The sequence below is a fragment of the Corvus moneduloides genome, chromosome 4 (assembly GCF_009650955.1).
Source record: "Corvus moneduloides isolate bCorMon1 chromosome 4, bCorMon1.pri, whole genome shotgun sequence".
Lineage (NCBI taxonomy): Eukaryota > Metazoa > Chordata > Aves > Passeriformes > Corvidae > Corvus > Corvus moneduloides.
This window is the reverse complement of record NC_045479.1, coordinates 35,564,897-35,584,704: the sequence shown is the minus strand read 5'-3', so window position 1 is coordinate 35,584,704 and position 19,808 is coordinate 35,564,897. Positions and strand designations below refer to the sequence as shown.

Genomic DNA, 19,808 nt, shown 5'->3' with positions numbered 1-19,808 from the left:
TTGACTGCTATTATTTTGCTGAGTGCTGGGACAGGCTGTCTGCTAGCAAGAGGGCTCCAGCCACCCTCCTCTCGCGTTTGACTTACTGTAACCATTTTGCTTTATAGCCTGTTGGCAATGTCCTGTTCTTTTACACTCTTGACTTTTCTTCTGTCCCTTTCTAATTCCTCTGCACCCCAAAGCTATCACTCTTTATTGCACTAAAGAAATAAAAGGAAAAACAGAATCAGTATGAATGAGGACTTATTTTTAAATACCATTTTCCACAGGTTCAACAGAGCCTAGATAGTGTGGTAAGTATTGCCATGTCAACACCTCAACCAAAGAACACTACCACTTCCCCTCCCAAGCCAAATATCATCATCTCATACAAATATCCTCCCTGCAGGTGTACTCACCAGCCACGATCCCTACCTGCCATCCAGCCTGACCTTTGTTCATGTTCCCCTCTCTCACTGACACACCCAAAATTCTCGCTGTGACACACAAACAAAAAATACTGTAGCAGACCTACAGTGAAGTCAAGCTTCATAAAAGTGTAGTTTAGAGGAAGGAGAAAAGACTGTCTAAAACAGCCAGCTGTTTGCCCAGATGACACCAAATTCAAAGCAGAGGCTTGCCTTCCTTGGCCTTACAGCTTTCCATCCTGGGCCTGGGATCCTAGAGCCATGTTAAGAAGAAGTGATTTAATTAAAAGTGATTTAATTATTACTTTACTTAAGAGATTATTAAAGTCTATTAAAATTCAAAGTGATGCTTGCCAAGATCTCAAAACAGTTTATTATTTTAATTCTTGTATAATGATGAGGAAAAATATGTTTTGTTTCAATCTCTTTGGTGAGGAGATATGGCATTTTGCCAGATTACAAGGAGGAAAATTCTCCTTGGTGCCAACGCCTAGTGAACTGCATCCTGTGTCTCACTGCCTCAGTGCCGAACAAGGCAGCTGACAAATCAGTCAGTATCTTGCTTTAAAACTTTCCTGTTTGTGAATGTCAGGACACACTGTTATTTGCAAAAGAGCAGTGGGAAAGATGGATAAAATTTTCATAAAGAGCAGAGGAAGAACATGACGCTTTGCCAATCTGCAAATACATGGAAGCTGATTCATGCTGTCCAGTGGGTTTTCGTATCAGCACTCAGTTAATGATACTACCCTGAAATATGTTGGTTCAGCTGTCTAGCTGCAGCAGCTTAGTGGACAGCACAGTATATCTAGTGCAGGGCCTGAGAGAGGAAAAAACCAAACAGAAAGTGCTTGCCTCTAACTCTTGCTCCCTGCACAGGTACTTCAGTTGTTTACTTTCCATAATCATACAGCTCTGACTGCAGCACAGGGCCAGAAAAGATTGTTAATAGATTCAAATAGTAAGTATTTGGCAGCATCAATACAGGCATTTCCTGAACCCTTCAGTTAAGTGTTTTTGACTCTATGGTATTAAAAAATGAGTAAAATACACAGAACACTCCAATTGCAGAGATAAATAATCATCTGCTGGGATAACCTTCTTTAGATTTAGAATGTAAACTGAACTGCATTTTAGGTTAAGCACTAAAAATCTCAAGACGTATCACTAAGGCAAAAGATAACTGAAGAAAATGAAACCAAGAAAAAGGACAATTGCACTCGTCTACTGTAGAATCCTCAAGTAGCCAAATGAGACCTACTTGTCTTTGTTTAAAGTATCATAAAATATATTTCAATCCTGTTCAAAACAGGTTCAAAACAGAAAAAAGGTCATGAAGTGACAGACTTGAAAAGTTTCAATTAGACAAAACTACCAAAGCAAAACACCTTGAAAGGTCTGTATCTTTGCTTACCCACAGAACAGACAGACTGAAGCCATCAGCTTTATTCATCCATTTCAGTAACACACTTTTGAATACAGGACTTAGTTTCTACTTTGAATACTTTGATCTGTCATCTAAGGTCAATCTACTGCTCTGTAGGGTAGACCTCTTAAAAAAAATTCAGAAGGGTGGTACTGCTCTGTGTTACAGAGGCAGCCCCATGAACACCTGCTGGTCACTGCTGCCTTTGAATCAGTGAACATTATCACTTCTTACTACAAACCCCAAAGAGCAATCTACTTTCTTCTTCCAGTGGAGTAAGTTACACAGTTAGTGCCAGGAGTAGCTTCCAAATACTGGAATACACTCCCACAGAAGGAAGCCAGTGCAATTTTTTCTGCTCTCAACTGCCTCAGCTACAGTATTAGCGACATTTGAAAAGCCATGTAAACTCAATGGATAGGGTGCCAAATAAAAAGGCTGTGATTCCTACATAGAGAGTTTCTCAGTGGAGACTGCTGACAGCTGCATAAAAGGGAGCTTAATGAAGAACATGCTTACAGAGCTGCACCAGCCACTTATATCAAAATAAGAAGCACCTTTCTTGAGATCCATATCCAGTTCTGGGCTTTTACAATCCGATGCACCCAGAAGAGTATCCTTCCTCTGATTCTAAGCCTTTTAAAAAAATTCATGCAAGCACCACCATACACAGACACAGTGAATTATATTAAAATGTACTACAGTACTTCACTCAGTAACATTATATTCAATATCCTTTTTAAAAGACTTTTTGAATTATTTTGTTCCACAACACTTGCATACTCCTACCTGGCACACTACAAAAGCAGGGAGTATTTTGTTTTGGGGAGTGTTTCTTTTTCATAAATCTCTCAGCAGTTGTTAACGAAGACTTTTCTATATTTAAATCTGCAAAATGCAGCAGGAGGGCTCTCGGATACAGGGAAACCAGAAGTCCTCCGTACAGTCCTGGCACTTGAGCAAATGGCTCCCATCTTATCCTGAGAACCAGCTCTGTTACGTTTCTGCTAGAAATCTAAACGCTTAGAGCTAGCCATTCCCCAAAACATTAACCATACTAATCATTATTACCATAGCATAATACAAATTATGCAATACTTGAAACTCATTGTCTGACATTTCTGCCCACTCATCTACAGCCTAGCATAGTCTAGGAAAGGTATGATCAAAGGTCTGGGTAAAGATAGTTATTTGCATTTCTTCAAGGGTAGAAAGTCATATTCTTCTCAAGTGTTTCTGCAAAGGTGAGCAAATGAAAAGCTGGTGATGACATTTTTCACAAAAAACACTTAACTGTACTGCAGTGATATCTGGAACTACTTCTAGATCTCTGTAAAATATCCAGTTTGTCATCCTTTCCTTGTTGAAAACTAGGTGAAAAAAATGCTGAAGAAAACCTAATTTTCTTCATCCTTACACACAGATTTCCTCTTCCTAATATTCAATCCTGCATAATCTCAACCCACACATTTTTACTTGTTTTCTCCCTGCTTTAAAGCATCCCTATAAATCCTAGGATCTGGATAATGAAAACTGAAAGTGACCACTCTTTTTTAAATGTCACTTCTCATACAAAGCCAAGAAACAGAATTACAAGAGGGTTTTAGTGATATTTTATTACAAACCATAGTGAGTCGAAGCAATTAAATGAGAAGAAAGAGTGATTCAGCTGGGAACAATTAGCATTTTCTCCATAATTGCTTCACAGAGAAATATGAGAGTTATTTCTAGAGAGTCTCAACTTGCAAAGCTTCAGCGGTTTTATTGTCCCCACCCATTAAATATATTTGGTAGCTGGCTGTAAACACACATACACTGTTGCAATCAAAATTTTAAACTGTCTAAAACGCATCATTGTTATAATGAGCCTTCAGGCAAAAGCAGAGATTAACATTTCTGAGAGAGAAAAACAAAGATTTCATTCCAAAGGCTGCTTGTCCACAAAATCTGATTTCCAGAGAGAAATACTAATGGAGAATATGTCAAGATGCCAATTATCAAGCTCCAGATTTCTAAAATATAAATTTGTGTAACAGAAAAATACTTTCTTTCAAGTTATGCTTAGTGTTCTTAGAAAATGCTGATACAAAGAAAGGACAACAGTTAATGCTACTTTGTTGCAGATTACACAACAGCTCACTGAATGAGCCTGTAATACCTAAATATCTTCAGGTCTCTTAATCAAGGAAAACCAATAAAAATTGTTTGAGTTCCCACCCTAAAAGACTAAGAGGAGATTAAGTTCTCATTTTAGCTGCTGACACTTTTTAAGCATATCTTTTTGCTATTTCAGAAAGCATTTTATTAGCTGTAACACCTAAAGAGGTCAACAATGAGAGAATCAATTATAAAACCTGTTCATTTTCAACAGTGGTTCTGTTTACCAGAAAATGAGGCAGAGCTTTAACATGAAATGTGCATACATTTTCATTACCTCCCTTATTAAAGGAATTTGAGATCTGAAAACCAAGTTTGATTCCTACATTATTTAATATTTTTTAACATTTACAACATATTAATTAAAAATCAAGGTAGACTTGGATTATCTTTGCAGTACAGATAAGGCTTTTAAAGAGCTTTTATACAAAACAAAGGCATCAGTTAAAAGATACCAAAGATGGCCAAAGGTAGTCACTCAGAAACACTGCTGGATGTTGTCTTTTTAGCCAGATTTTCTTCAATGAAGAATCAGAATGGTTTGGGTATAGAAGGGACCTCAAAAATTATCTAGTTCCCCCCTCCCTTACCATGCAAAAGAATGCTTTTCACTAGACCAGGTTGCTCAAAGCCCTAAAGAAAACAAGGACTCTCAGTCTCAAGACTTTACCCTCAAATCTGCTCATAGAATTCTTCCAAAGACATTTTAACTTCTAGTGCTGTTAAAAGAAGGCCTGGTGTGTTTGCATTTATTGAGGTGAGGACGTTCATCAGGCTATAAAATGAGCCCAACCTAAAGGTATCAGAAGAGTCTTTTCCGGAGGCAGCAACTTTCACTTCGAGAAAAGGCCTCGTGGCCTTGATGTTGCACATAAGAAAATGAAACATTCTCTTTTTGTGTGGTATAAAAGATGCCACCCATTTCCTAAACAATTATTAAAACATGCCAATTGCTTAATATTACATCAAATGTCTTCAGTGAATCCAAAAATTGAAGGTCAATTTTGTTTAAACAGAAATCCTTCCTGAGATACCAGCAGGAGAGACTATGGCTATTTGGTCTGAATAAGGCCTTCCTGCTCAAGGAATGCCAAGTGAAACATATGCATCAATTTCCATACCTGAAAGGCTGTCAGCTGCTAAAAAGGAAGCACTCAACTGCAAACCTGTACATTTAGGTGGAAATCCACTAGACCCCCACAGAGAATTGGGCTATTTTGGGACACATTAGACAGATGTGTATCCTGTTGTTGGCTCCTGTCCAAATTGTTTCCATACACCACCATTACTCTTACATGTGATATTCCCACAAGGTTTCACTTTTAGTAGTTGGAGACTAACAGAACTTTTTACAGTACAACTAGAGCATTCGATTGGCTTAATATCCTTATCAATATTCAATTCCTCTCAAAACCTTGGCAAGCTCTTAAGTGTCCCAAACCAACTTTCAGCAGCAGTACATTCTTCAGTGTAGGAACCCGGAGTTGTATGAGAAAAATTTTTCATATAAATATTTGAGGCCTGTTTAAAGAAAGGAGAAAATCCAGCAAACAGGTTTATGGACATTGTTACACTTCACAGATACCACTTAAATTTCTGTAACAAGGGAAAGAAGATTATATCAAAAGATAAGAAGAGTCAAGTTATGAGACAAAAATGAGAATATCCACATGAAAGCATACCAAGTGCTAAGATCAGGAAACTACTGTATGGCAATCCAGTGACTAAAGGAGGAGCACAGAACAGGCACTTGTGTACTTGGAGTTAAAATTTCCCACCAAGACTGAGGAACCTAAAATGCCAAAGGCAAAACCTGAGGAAAGACATAATTTTGTATTTTAAAACAAATCTAAAAGCCACCACGATTTCATAAAGGAAGTCATCCTTAACCAAATTCACCTAACATTTTAAATTTACTAAGTGCAAATGCTCTTAATGGATAATGTCTTATCCATAAAGTAATCATGGTGTTGAATGCATGGTTACTTGTGGTATTTATGTTTACATTCTTTTAAAACAACAACATTACAAACTTTATGATAAACTGTGATATAGTTATTATCTCTCTGGTATTAACTGATTATCCACTTGTTCTCTTTATGTGTAGTCTGCAGCAACAAGTGAAAAGGAGATTGCCTTTAACAAATCTGCTTGTGTGGGAGAAGAGAACATGTACTTATATAGAACCTGCAGAAGATAAATGAAGTTAAATCAATTCACTTTCTGTAGAAACAGCACTGTAACATCCTTCCTTTTCCTGGGAAGGGTTATACTTCTACCTTGAAGTAGGAGCAAGGATCATTTCTATCAAACTGATGGAAGGATACTCACTACATACCTGAAGCAAAAAATAAGTATAGTGTACATTTGCAGACTTCTCTCTTGTGTGTCTGCATATACATACACACTTGACAATTCCAATGTGAATGCAAAACTAATTTTAGCATTCAGGTTGGGAACTTCACAATATGGGGGACAAATCCAGTTAGAATTTTAGACAGACAGTATTAATTCTCCTTTAAAAGGCAGTAAGTACTCAACCTGGATTAAAAAGCATTTTGTTTTATTTGAACAAAGGCAAACAATCTTTATTATTAAACATGTATCATTTACCTGCAGTAGAAGAATCTCAAATCATTTTTTAATCCGATAACAAGTATCACCACAACTAGTCAATGCTCAAAACTAAAATGGATATTCAGTTACTCATAGGTTAACGATGTTTAAATTATTTAAATACATAAAACGGATGTTTTTTGCAAATTACTCTGCATTATGATTATGAGACTGTTTTCAGAGGAAAACTCAACTACCACAAGTTTTCCAGAGCAGAAAAACCACAACCCGAACAAGAACAGTTACATTAGAAATCCAGAAATTCTGCCAAATACTTCTGTCAGTTTTATGTACAAGTTAAAAAAAAAAATTCTAATTCTGGCATTACTGCTGCCAAGAAGAGGTAATATGAAGACAAGTAACTCCTGTTTACGTTCTTTGTTGCTATTTTTCTTTGGCTTAAAATGTACATGAAACACATTTTATGAAACATCTCACTTGCAACTTCATATTGATATCTGTGTGTACTGCAGTAAGTCCTTAACAATGCTTCAATATGTTTGACATCCCACGCAGTACATGGGTATGTTTATTTCCTACCTCGTACACAGAGAAGGAAATCAGATTTCTTCCAGAGAAAGCTTCATATTTATTCAAAAGGCATACATTTCAACTGACTTTATTATTACTTTGAATGTTTAATTTCATGAAACTTATAATTAAGGGACCTCTTACTGTTTCAGTAATATTACAAGCAATACTCATTGGTGTATATTGTAGTTCAAAGGGCTTATACAAACCCCCTGTACCATTTAACCCCCTAAGTAAAGGTTTTAAACGGTGTTCCATGGGATCTCATCCACTGTGAAGGAAAACAATGAGGCATCCTGGACTATAAGTGTCTTGAAAAACACTTTAAAGCTTTGAAAAGTTCTTCCTCATCAGAATGCACAAATGCCAAATAACCTATTCTATATCCAACACAATCCGAAGTGTAACAATAATAGCTGGATTTTAAACTTAACAAACACTGTCATTAAATACACATTATGAAAACAATTGGCAAATCTGAAAAGGTAATTGTTATATATACTTCATATAAATATATATTAATATAACAACTGTTATATTGTTATATTAAAGTTGCTTTTAAGTTTTAAGGTAACAAGAAGTGTATGTATGTAACTTTCTGACACCAAACTTCAAAATTGTCAAGAAAAAGCCTGGACTCTTTGAAATGTTTTAATTTCTAGTGTCTTTCCTCAAAGGACATGTACATTTAATCTGATCAAGAATGAAAAATGGGCTGTATTAAGATGAAATAAAGTACAAATGATTTTCAGTCTAAATGTTAACTGAGGTCTGTGGTTAAAATCTAAGGAAAATTTTGTCAGCTATCATGTTATAGAAGAATCGGTACACAATCATAACTGGATCATAACATCTAACCAGGCACTTTTTAAACAACTTGTTAGTTTAAAATCAAGAATAAAAAGGGGGTTTTTATCTATTTGATGTTTCAAAAAGGCATAAATCACTAGTATGCCCCTCTACTTCGTTACGTACAAAAAATTTTCACTCAGCTTAAGAAAACCAAAAAACTCGTATGGGTTATGATCACTACAAATTTTAGGATGACAACAGAAAGTGTCTCTACTAAAATGAAAGCTCCAGGCTTTGTCTGAATTCTCAACACAGCAAACTAACTGTCTGATTGCAAACTTGAATTTCATTGCAAAAGCAAAGGCTGTAAAATAAACTGCAGTGCACAACTTCAATATGATTCTAAGAACTTATTAATGCTGATGCCAGAGGTGATTTATTTGGCTTTGTGGTGTTTTGCATTTGTTTTGTTGTTTTTTAGTAAAACCTTCCCCTTCTGACAGAATACTGTTAAACACAGAAAAAAAATTGCTACTCTCTACTATCGTCAATCTTTCAGACACAGTAAAAAAACTCAACATATAAGAGTTCTAGAGCAAGTAATCAATCTGCAAAATGTTATACATCAGTAATAAGGCATCCACTTTACAGCTGTTTGAACAAAAAAGGAAGCACTTCCCAAAATACATATTTTGAATCTGTGTAAACAAAGCTTATATGTATTGCTTCCATACATTTCAAAAATATACACCCACATGGACTGAAAGTGATCTTGGTGCTAATCATTTTAGATTACTGTAATTTATGCAGTTGTAATCTGAAGATATAAAATCCAAATATTTTTGAACTTAATATTCTGAAATATGTCAAAAATTTTAATTATGCTTATGTGAAAAGCAAGCTAAAAATATACCCCAAATTTTACGCCATTTCATTGAACGAAGGAGAAAGTACTATGAAAATAAATATTCATCTGGTTTCCTAACAATAAATACAAAGACAGTTATTATAACATACTGCAACACAGGAAATATTACTATATTGACCTTAATGTTCAATCAGTAGTTTTTAAAATCTTTCCTCGTTGACACCTGGATCTTCTACCTTGTCAGCTGTCCAACAACTTTTAAGAGGGTTTTATTTTCTTGCTTCAATTGTTCATTTTCATCTTCTATATCATCTAGATCCTGTACAAGAAAAAAGAAAAATAAACACTTCTCAGGATGGAAATACAAACTCTCAATTAGTAGCAGCAGGAATTTAGCATCTTAGCTCTGAAATGAGGAAGCTGGGGTAGGGAAGAATTAGTGTCACAGTAGATACCCTTAAAACTATTAAACCAGCCTGTTTCCAAGTGTTACTGTAATTACAAAACATTAATATTATATTCTCAAGCACCTTTAAATAGAAACATGTTCAAATCAAAGCTACATCAGGAATTAATGCATAAAGAAACCAAAATAGAATGGGGGGTGATTATTCTTCTGGCATATACAAAGAGTGTATTAATCAGCTACTGCTCCTGCTCCCCTGATTGCTTGTCTTCAACTATGGCACTCACACATACAGACCACTGGTTATAACTGCAAGAAGACCTCCTTTGTGCATTAAGCATCAAAATTTTCAGAAAAATATATGCCTGTCCACTTTTTTCTGTTTTCCGTGGAAAAAAAATAAAATTGGATTTTGTACCTTCTGTCTAAACTGCTACTGAAAGAACAGACAGCACACACACGGTAGTAATGGGTGCTCAAAACAGATTGCTTTCACCCCAAATGTTTTTGTCTTTTCCACTAATTACCATTTTTGTCCAGTTCCCATTTCACTTCTTCACTCCTACCAAGTTTTTTCAAGCCTTTAAAGTGAAAACCAGTGATAATGGCTGCTTAATACAAACATTACTTCATTAAAAATTATTTTACTGTACAAAAATCACATGCAAGAAACAATGTGAAATAAAAAAGAATGAAGAAACAGAAGGGTGATGTCAAGGACAGGATTTTAAGGAGAAAAATGAAAGGTGGGCAAAGGAAAACAAACCGGAATTCTCAGCAGAAAGCCTATGTGTCTTTTGAATCAAGTCTGCAAAACCGTCCTGTTGCCTTAAGTAGTAAAGAGAAGATTTTTCTCTCTCTTGGCCCTTTCAGTTGTTAAGCAGCGTTTGACATACAAAGCCCAGTTTCTTATTTCCTTTTTAGTGAGGTCATTCCAGAAATGCACAATAGAAATCACATATTCAATTGGTATAATGATTTTTAAAAGCCTCTTCAGTTTGCCAAGCTAAAATCCATACCACAATACCTTTGCAATTATTTTATTATTTTCTAGTGTGGAATCAAGAAATCACTAGCAGAAATTCCTCTTTGCCTCACAGAAGTAATGGCTGTGTCACAGTATGAATCACTTCCAGGAAAAGCATTTGACCACTCCAACATAACGGATAGAAGTGACTTAAACATCTAAACAGATAAGGTTTTGATGGATAGATACTATAAATACAATTTACTATAAACAAAGACAATTTATATTCTCTTTCGTGCAATTCAGATCAATAATCAGATGGAAAGGACAACATATTTTCAAGAAAATAGGGGGTTTTTTAGTTTGGTATACATAAAACTTTAAATAATGTTCAAACTTGTTGACCTAACCAACGGATGCCTCAATTAAAGCTTACCTAAAAACCTCCTGTTTAAAATTCTAGTATAATTGACTCAAAATCAAATATTAAAAGTTTGTGAAATGTTTATGCTGCAAAAGTAACATTCCAAAAATTACTACATGTAAGAGTTTCTTCAATATAAGCCAGGAAAAATAACTGCTGCAGTTTAAATATCTACAGAAACAATGGGCTGAGAGATGGAGGGGATTTTGCTATTCTGAAATTTAGCGTTTCTTATTCAAAATTACAACACTAATTTATGCTTATTAGCAAAAAAACACGCAATAGCAGGAAAGCTTGAACTTCACATGCCAAAGGAACTGATAACTACACAATTGACACTAACTGGACTGTAAATCCTCACTGACAGACTCTCTCCAAACACACTTTTAACTACGACGACATCTTAGTGAGGTCAGAGATGACTAAGTGTAAACTAGTTGACAGTTGAACTTTGCCTACAAAGTATTTAAATATTTTGAGATGCCTTTCCCTTCAGATATTTAAGATTTTTATAAAGCAATTGCCCCTTTCTTACAAACAACATCGCAGACATACTTTTAGTGTCTAATATACTGGAATGAGAGAATGCCATTTTTTGCAGAAAGCCTTTTCTGTTCCTCAATATAAATGCAGCTCATATTCTTTAAGTATCTCTGTGACATACTGACTGTCACATTAAATAAATATACTTATCTAAAATCAGAAAAATTCTACCAAGAAATTTTCATGATTCTTGGAAAAAGTTTTTCAAATGCAACACAAGGTCTTTCCCAATCAGGGATGCATCCATGGTTACAAACTGACTGAAACTTCTAGAAAGAGCATTTCTTTAAATATGGATGGGGCAGTCAGAAAGATATGCAAAAAAATGGCTTTTTAAGAAGTTATCTAGGGTCTTTGATGTGACATTCTTTCCATACCTGTGCATCTTAACATCCAATAACTGTGTATTTTGATGAACAGAAAAGCTGGAGAATGAATGAATGTGTAGATGCTCAAATTTAGAGACCCCTATTTAGGCTGCCTACCAGCAAAATTTTTTAGGAAGACCTCTGCATAGACTCACTAAATGAAGTTTAGTCCTCAGGACATCCTTTTATCTGAACAGAAGGCTGAAGATCACAACTGTTCTTCCATGAAAAGCATCCAATCCTGGTGCTAGGCCTACAGAGGGACACTCCATGAAGAACAGATGGATGTCCAAGTGCTGGCTCTCATGTTCTCGGTTATGATAATAAACCTGAAGCAAATATAACTGCCCTAATAATTTCCCTAACCTTCAAGCATGAGATTGATGTGGTATTTCTGCAGCTTAATTTTTTAAACATTTTCTCTTTCTAAATCCACATGGATAGCCAATATAGAAGCAATCATAAATCCAAGAGTTAATAAACAGGAAAGTAAAACTGTATTTTAACAGTTAACTTGAGACATGATTTCAGGGGGACAAATAATTATGCCGCTCATAAAATCAAAAGGCAGCTATTTCATCATTAAGAAAAGTCCAAGAGACACAGACATAACTTGCACTCTGTTGAGCAAACAGACAACATTAAAGCTATGAAGAATGCTGACCTGATGGAGAAAAAAAAAAAAATCCATTCTCTTCTGCTTTTAAAAGCATCTACCTATAAGATGGATTTGTAGATCTCATGGAAAGTTACAGTTTTAGTCACTGTGTAACAAAATTGTTTTTGAAAGGACAGTTTAATGTTTTCTTCCAACAAGCAGAAACTGCCCTTGTAGTTAATATAGGCAAGGTACAGACAGTGCCTAACTTTACAATAGATTTTCAAAGACAGTTTCTAGTTAGACACCTGACGGATTTCATTTAGCATATCATACTTCAAATATAGCCAAAAAATAACACTGCTTCTGGAACAGCAAACCTCTCAAAAAGTCATGGTCCTAAACCACAAGATTTCAGTGGTTTAGGTTCTTTTGATTTGTTCTTTCCAACCTTTGAATCAGGAAGTCAGACGTGACCAACAGTATTAAATAGCTTTGCCATCCACTACGCAGAAGGAACAAACACCTGCTTCAACTGTAGAAAGGTCATCAGCTTAGATGTGACAGATTCTTTGCAGAATGAAAGAACTGCATGAAGACCAATGCCTCAATTAAAATAGAAATCTCTCTAAAACAGACAATGCTTCATTTATCCTACAGATTAACTTAAAACTTTCTTCATATAAAAAACAAAATACGTATTTCAGAATAATCTCATGTCCTTTAATTTTCTAGGTTAGTTTGCAAATTTGTGAATGCTGTCCTCCTTTACTATAGATGAGGAGCTGCAACATCTAAGTTTGACGCGCTTCATGCAGTTATTGCCTCCCTTCACTGATGGATTGACCAAAGCCATATCTGCACTGGACTAGAAGAGACCCATGTATCTCTAGTACATCCAGACTCCACACCTCAGCCAGGAAGTGCAGGATGAGGTCAATAATACACTCTATGAAAGAATTCCTGATTGCCGTTAAAACTGGTGGAACTTTTTTCTATCAACTTAAAAACTTCTCATCCTGTCCCATTTCCAAGCATGTCTCACTCTCCTACTCCTCTTCTCCTGCTTTCACACCTTGCTTGGTGATGTTACCTCTTGTCTCCTGCCCTCTGTCCTGCTCTGCGTTTACTTGGGATCAACAATAAAGAGTATGAGAATATCTGTCAGCACATAAAGAGCTTTTGCTTTTATTTTGCTCTATGAACACTCAGAGCAACAAGGAACTGAGGTACTCTAATAAGACTGGACTTAGGGAAGTCAATTATGACAAATATTGTCATTGTAAAAATTCGCCTTAGAAAGAAAATATAACTTATTGACATACCTCTTAAAAAGCTACACAAATACAAAAAAGCCCTCAATTAATTATCTTCTGACCTTGCCCAATGGATATGGGTGCCTGAAGAATACAACAGAGAACGCAGAGACTTTTATCCCCTCTTTAGAGGGCCATGTAAGAAAGTATTTCCTTACTCTGTTTAATAAATCAATTTCTTCTTTCAGCTTTCCAATTAGTTCCTCTTTGTCCTGCGCCATCTTCATTAATCTTGCATTTTCCTGTCTTTCTTTTGCAAGTTCCTATAACCAGAATACAGAATGAAGTTGGAAATGTAAATTTTTGTTTTAAGAGACAGTTTTAAGTTAATACCATCTAAAACAAAGAAGAACACACACCTATAATTCCTTTTCTACAGCAAGTCAAACCCACATCTTCAAGTCCTTTTACATTTCAAGAAGCTAAAGAATCATATCTAAGATAGTATTTTACCAACAGCAAATATTTTTGATATTTGACTCATGTGTTTTAATTAATATTTAATTTAAGCATGAATACAGAATTGGACAGGGGCCCAAACCAGAAGAAGTGAATGTAAAGTACCAGCTTTCAAATTTCTTATATTGGAAGGGTTAGTCTTTGTTGTTCGTTGGGTTTTCCTTTGTTGTTTTGGTTTTTTTATAATACCATTAACAAGAAATGAAGACTCAGTTTTAAATCTGTGGGCCCAAATGTGAGAAAAAATGAAACTGTTCATTAGGAATTCAGTAAGTCAAGATTCAGGATATTGAAAAAAGGACCTTAAATCTTCTACTGTTTTTTGTTACTGGCAATTAAGCATTTCAGAAAGAAGCTGATTTAGAAGAGAGGATTATGGTGTATTTTACTCAAATGAAGGCTCCTCAAGTCTTTAAAAAAAAAAAAATAGTAATTGCTACAAAATAGATGTTATTTTCACCCTTTCCAAAAGAAGACCCATTCAAATTGTGTTTACTTAGTAACTTTCACCTATACAATTCAAGAATATTTGGCAAGTTACCCATAAAAAATCCACTTCAGAGGAAGACAGAGAAACCAGTAATAGATTACAGAGATGACATTATTTAGCAATATATTGGCTTAGGTGAAAAGCTCAGCTTAACATTATTGCATTTTCCCAAAATGGTTTGTATGAAGTCAATGCGAAACAATGAAAACTTGTTTTAAATATGTATTTTAAATGTTTACAACTTTAACAAACAACTGGATAGCAATTAAATTTTATATTTCAGTATACTAAAAAAATCCACACCAACAAGTAGATCAGAAAACAGCTTGTAACCTTCTGAACAGCCAGTGAGCCTCTTCTTCCCCCAAGATATTTGTCTATGTTGGTGTGTCACAAGGTACATAACAGAAGCATGCAGAGCACTGCTGGCTCTCTAAGTGTATTATCTTTACCTTAACTATTTCTCACTTACATACCAAATGAAAACTAAACATCTGTGATTTGAAAGTTCACATTCTTCTCATTCAGTCTGATTCTTTATACATTTTGTAGACATAACTATCTGTACTTCAAACATTTAGCATCATTCCTATGTATTTTACTTGTAAATTTCCCCATGGAGTTTCAAAAGTACTTTATTTCAGATATATGTCATGGAAAGGTTAGTTAGTACTTACCCTTTCAAGTTCCTCAATCCTCTTTTCCAAAATGTTACTTGGTAGAGAACTGCCAGAAGAATTTGCATCCCTGCTGTATCTGCTGTAAGTTGTCCTCTCTGTTCGGGAATATCTGTTTGGAGCATCGTCTTCTGGTGCATTAGCTGTACTGTAAAAGGCAAAGAGCAAAGCAGACACCTATTTACACATTTAACAACACGGAAATTAGAGCAGTCACAGAAGTGCTCTCCAAAGCAGTCAATAGGTCAGTCTAATAAACTGAAGAGAACATATTTCACAGCTCTTGTGTGGCTGAGAACTCACTAAATTCACTGCCTCAGGGATTCAAATACTTGAATAATGCAGCTTTCATCACATAGGTAATACACTATAAACACAAACTTACCCTATTTTTCAAGTTTTATGAACATTAAAAACCAAGCTAAATAACTTTAATTCAAGAACCGAAGTGCCACTACAAAGTTTAAACCAAGCACCTTTTTAAGTAGATGAAAACATAGAATGAAAAACAAGTACATGTCCAAAACTTAAGAAGAATACTGACTGACTTTTCAGGATCTATGGATTTGGCCTGTAAGGGACTGGAATGCAAACCGAAGTGAGAAAGTGATGTGACCCAACAAACTAATTTTATGCCATCTCCAGATATTTTACCTCAAAACTTTGATACAGAGGAGTTTGTCACACCTCTGTTGGTAGACACTCCTTAAGTGGTCCTATGGGGTTTTTTGGTTTAGATAATGTCTCTATTAAAAATCCCTGTCATGGAATCAACAGATAAGCACTGCAAGTGCATATAAGTTAGTTATTAAAAAAGCATGTGGGTTCTCCATTACTACTGCTGTGTACAAAAACAGTGCTAATGTAAAAATATGTATGATGAGTCAACCATTTTCTAACAGTGTCCTTCCCACAGCCATTTTCTTCCTAACAGTAATGTTACTTACCTTCAGTGATGATTCCAATGAATAACTAAGAACAACAGAACAGAGTGCCCTTGGAGCAGGCAAAGAGACACTGATTTTCCCTCTCCAGTTCAACAAAATTACACTTCTTAGACAGAAGATATACAGACAAACTGCCAAGACCAAAAAAAAAAAAAAAAAGAGTAACAGAGATAGTCAAAAGCCACCTGGAGATGGTCCTCAGCAACCAGCTCTAGGTGGCCCTGCTTAGGAGGGGACTGGACAAGATTTTTCCCAGAGGTCCCTTCCAACGTCAACCAGCCTGTGATTCTGCAAAATCACACAGCTGAAGTATGTATACACTGGTTTTCTAGACCACTTAGGAAAAGAACGAAAAGCACTATGAGCATCCCTACAACATTTCCTTTAAAACACAGAAGAGTGTATGATTAATGTGTTCATTTAACAATTTTGCATTTCATAACTCTAGAAAACCCCTGCTGAAGACGTGCAGATTTAGATGGATACACTGCAAATCAAAAGCAGGAGTATCTGGCAAAGGGGTTATCTTTTCGTGGATATAAATATTCTTTTGCTCCAGTATGTGTGAAGTTTCAAAGACACACTGACACAATTGTAAGGAATTTTGTAGCTTAATGTTATTACCATATTTAGCACTGTTTATTCTTCATCCACAAGATTTTTTAAAAAACATTTCTAGGACCGGATATGCGTGTTGCAACACAACATAAGAGAAATATTTTAACTTAACTCTATAAATTCTAGATTATTTAGCTTTCTGAAAGACATGTAGGTTCATGCTGCTGATGTCTCAAGGAGAAACCACACAAAAAATAGTCTCAATTTTTCATCACTCAAAAATGAACACTTTTGCCAATATACTGGAGTATTTCAACTCAGCTCCAGTGAGTGATATTGGCAGAAGCTCCTACACAAAGATTAGACAGAAGAATACCTAGACAGGAAGGGTTTCATTAACAGGAATGTGGCAGATAAAAAGTTCATTATTTTGGTTGTTATAACCAATGGCTAGTACACAGCAATGGCAAAAAATGTACTATCCAAGACATAACAGACACATCTTTCACAAAGAATGGAACTTAAGTCTTCAGATGCAATGTCATTTTATGAGCATTAAATGAGAAAGAATCACAGAATCATAGAATATGCTGAGTTGGAAGGGACTAGCTGGATCATTGAGTCTAACTGCTGGCCCTGGACACCCCAAGGATCTAACTGCTGGCCCTGGACACCCCAAGGATCACATCATGTGCCTGAGAGCATTGTTGAAATACTTCTTGAACTCTGTCAGGCTTGGTGCTGTGACCACTACCTTGGGAAACCTACTCCCATGGGCAACCACCCTCTGGCTGGAAAACCTCTTCTTGATATCCAACCTAAACCTCTCCTGACTCAGCTTTATGCCCTTCCATTGAGTCCTGTCATGGGTCACAAGTGTCAAGATATCTGTACCTGCCCCTCCTCTTCCCCTCACAAGGAAGTTATAACTGCAATGAGGTCTCCCCTCGGTCTCCTCTTCTCCAGGCTGAACAGACCAAGTGCCCTCAGCCATTCCTCATATGGCTTCCCTTCCAGACCCTTCACCATCCTTGTTGCTTCTCTTCTGGATGGTCTCTAATAGCTTCATGTCATTTTTATATTGTGGCACCCAAAACTGCCCCCAGGACTCAAGGTGAGGCTGTCCCAGTGCAGAGCAGAGCGGGACAATCCACTCCCTTGCCTGGCTGGTGATGCTGTGCCTGATGCCCCCCAGGACCCTTCCTGGCTGCCAGGGCGCAATGATGACCAGAAAAACAGTATCACTGAACTTGGTGTCTACTAAGAGGAAATATCTATGAACCACCCTCAAAGAAGATACTGTCTATGAAAGTATACCTCTAGATTATTTTTATATAAAAAATAGACAAATATATTTATATTTTAAAAGGGTTTTTTTCTAGCTGTACTTAAACAAAAAACATATAGCAAAATCAGTTTCACTACTCTTACAGAGAAACAGAAATTTTGGTTTGGAACGATGCTCCTAGTTATTTCCTTTACAGTAAAATCAGTTATTCACACAGATATGGTTTAAAAGCATTATTACAGCAAGGTAGAATACCTCTTGCGCCTTCTAGTGCTTCTTTGATTCTTTCAATGTCTTTCTAAAGCACTGTCTAAATTGCCATTTCACCCTGTCAAAACTGTATTTCAACTACAACAGGTTTCTTTTTATGCCAGAATCTTATAACCATACCTGATTTGGAAACTCCTAGTTATTTATGTCACTGCAATCCAGTCAGTTGCTATTAGCTTCTTTAGAAGAAGCAAAGGACAATTATTTCTAAATAGGGCACCTTGGCCTTCACTTCAGACTGCTTAAGCCAAATTTGTGGCTTTCAGAGTTGAACTACGGAAAGGCAGTCTTGTCTTCTCTACAGTGCACTTCCCTAGCCCCCTCCACTTTTCCTGCCTCTGGCCTTCAGGTGAATGGGAAACTACTCAAGGAACTGATGCAGCAATCGAGCAGCCAAGCAAAAGTGAGCCATCAACTTCCAGTCACAGTGGCTCCCTGAAGCAGTGCCCTGCTTGGCTGCATGAGCACTGGCCCAAGGGGCAGTGAGGAACTCCAGCCAGCTCAACTTAGACCATCAAAACCTTCTGCAGAAATAAACCCTAGGTGTTTATGCCTTCTCATAACATCAGCGGTGACTCAAAAAGGGCTACAAAAGTCAAGAAAAACATCTTGAGTGACCTCTGTCTAAAAAAAAATGCTCTTTTCTGCAATGTAGTGGTCCTAAGATAACAAGCTAGATGAGACAATGCTTCCAAAGCCAGCCCTCAGTGCAAAACTCCTAAATGCAGGCAAGCAGGCAAGTTTGGGCAGAGCATTACGAAACAGTATTTTGCGGCTCTGTTTTTCTTTAATTAGTGAGATCAAGGTTAGTATGATGGAAAGTAAACTGTTATAGTTTAAGTTTTATAATTATCTAAAAACCCTGAGCAAGGTAATTTCAGCAGCGTTCAAACATTTCCCTCACAGCCCCTCCAGTGAGTGCTCTGAAGCACCTTCTTCCTCTTTTTTTATGGTCTCTACTTTCCCATTTATTTTTCAGCTCTTACATGAATGATAAACTGGAGTATGATGTAGTCTTTTACAATTAGTGCTAAATGGTCTCTATCTCTACGGTTCCATGCTAATGTGCTGTACTATCCTGAAAGAGGGGGCAAAAATCCTCTCTGACATTTCGACTGGAAGCCGCAAAACCATACCATATTGTATTCATTTCCACTAGTAAACAAACTTTTAAGGGGAACACACTTCTGAACCATGAAGAGATTTTAATCTAGCTCCTTCTGTAAACTGATCCAGTTGATCTCTCTGATTCAAGAACCATGCAAAAATCTTTAAATCCCAATCTACAAGGTTTGCTTTACAATTTTTTTAAAAGAAACTGAATTGGTTCAAAAACTAGTAGACAGTCTTTAAAGTAAGCTGATAAAACAAACTTTCTGTGTTTATAAAAATATTTCTATGTCAGCATACACACCTTGCTTTACAGTTACTTGCAAACAAGCCTTTCAGTTCACAGAACATAAGAAAAACATAATTCACATTTACATGTAGATTAGACTCAAATATTTCAATAAAGGAATGCACTTTGTTCTTCTCATGTTTAAGAAATCATTGGTAACACCAACTATGCTGATACCATCAAACCTAAATTGGAAAACCATTCTTACTAATGGCAGCGTGCTTGGTACTTAAAAATAACTACTCACAAAGCAGTGAAAAATGCCAAAAAATGGCATACCCAGTTTCATAACAGTAGTTTG

General features: G+C 36.2%; 1 protein-coding gene across 1 annotated transcript in view; it reads right to left on the bottom strand.

Annotated features, from left to right (window-relative positions):
• Positions 1 to 6,531: 6,531 nt before the first annotated feature.
• PAWR (pro-apoptotic WT1 regulator) overlaps positions 6,532 to 19,808 on the bottom strand; it is a 78,375-nt gene continuing 65,098 nt past the window's right edge. Inside the window, exons 5-7 of the mRNA XM_032106676.1 lie at positions 15,046 to 15,193; positions 13,578 to 13,682; positions 6,532 to 9,116 (exon numbers count right to left, since the gene is read on the bottom strand). Of these exons, the coding sequence (XP_031962567.1) occupies positions 9,030 to 9,116; positions 13,578 to 13,682; positions 15,046 to 15,193 (340 nt within the window). The 3' untranslated portion in view covers positions 6,532 to 9,029. The remainder of the gene's footprint in view (positions 9,117 to 13,577; positions 13,683 to 15,045; positions 15,194 to 19,808) is intronic.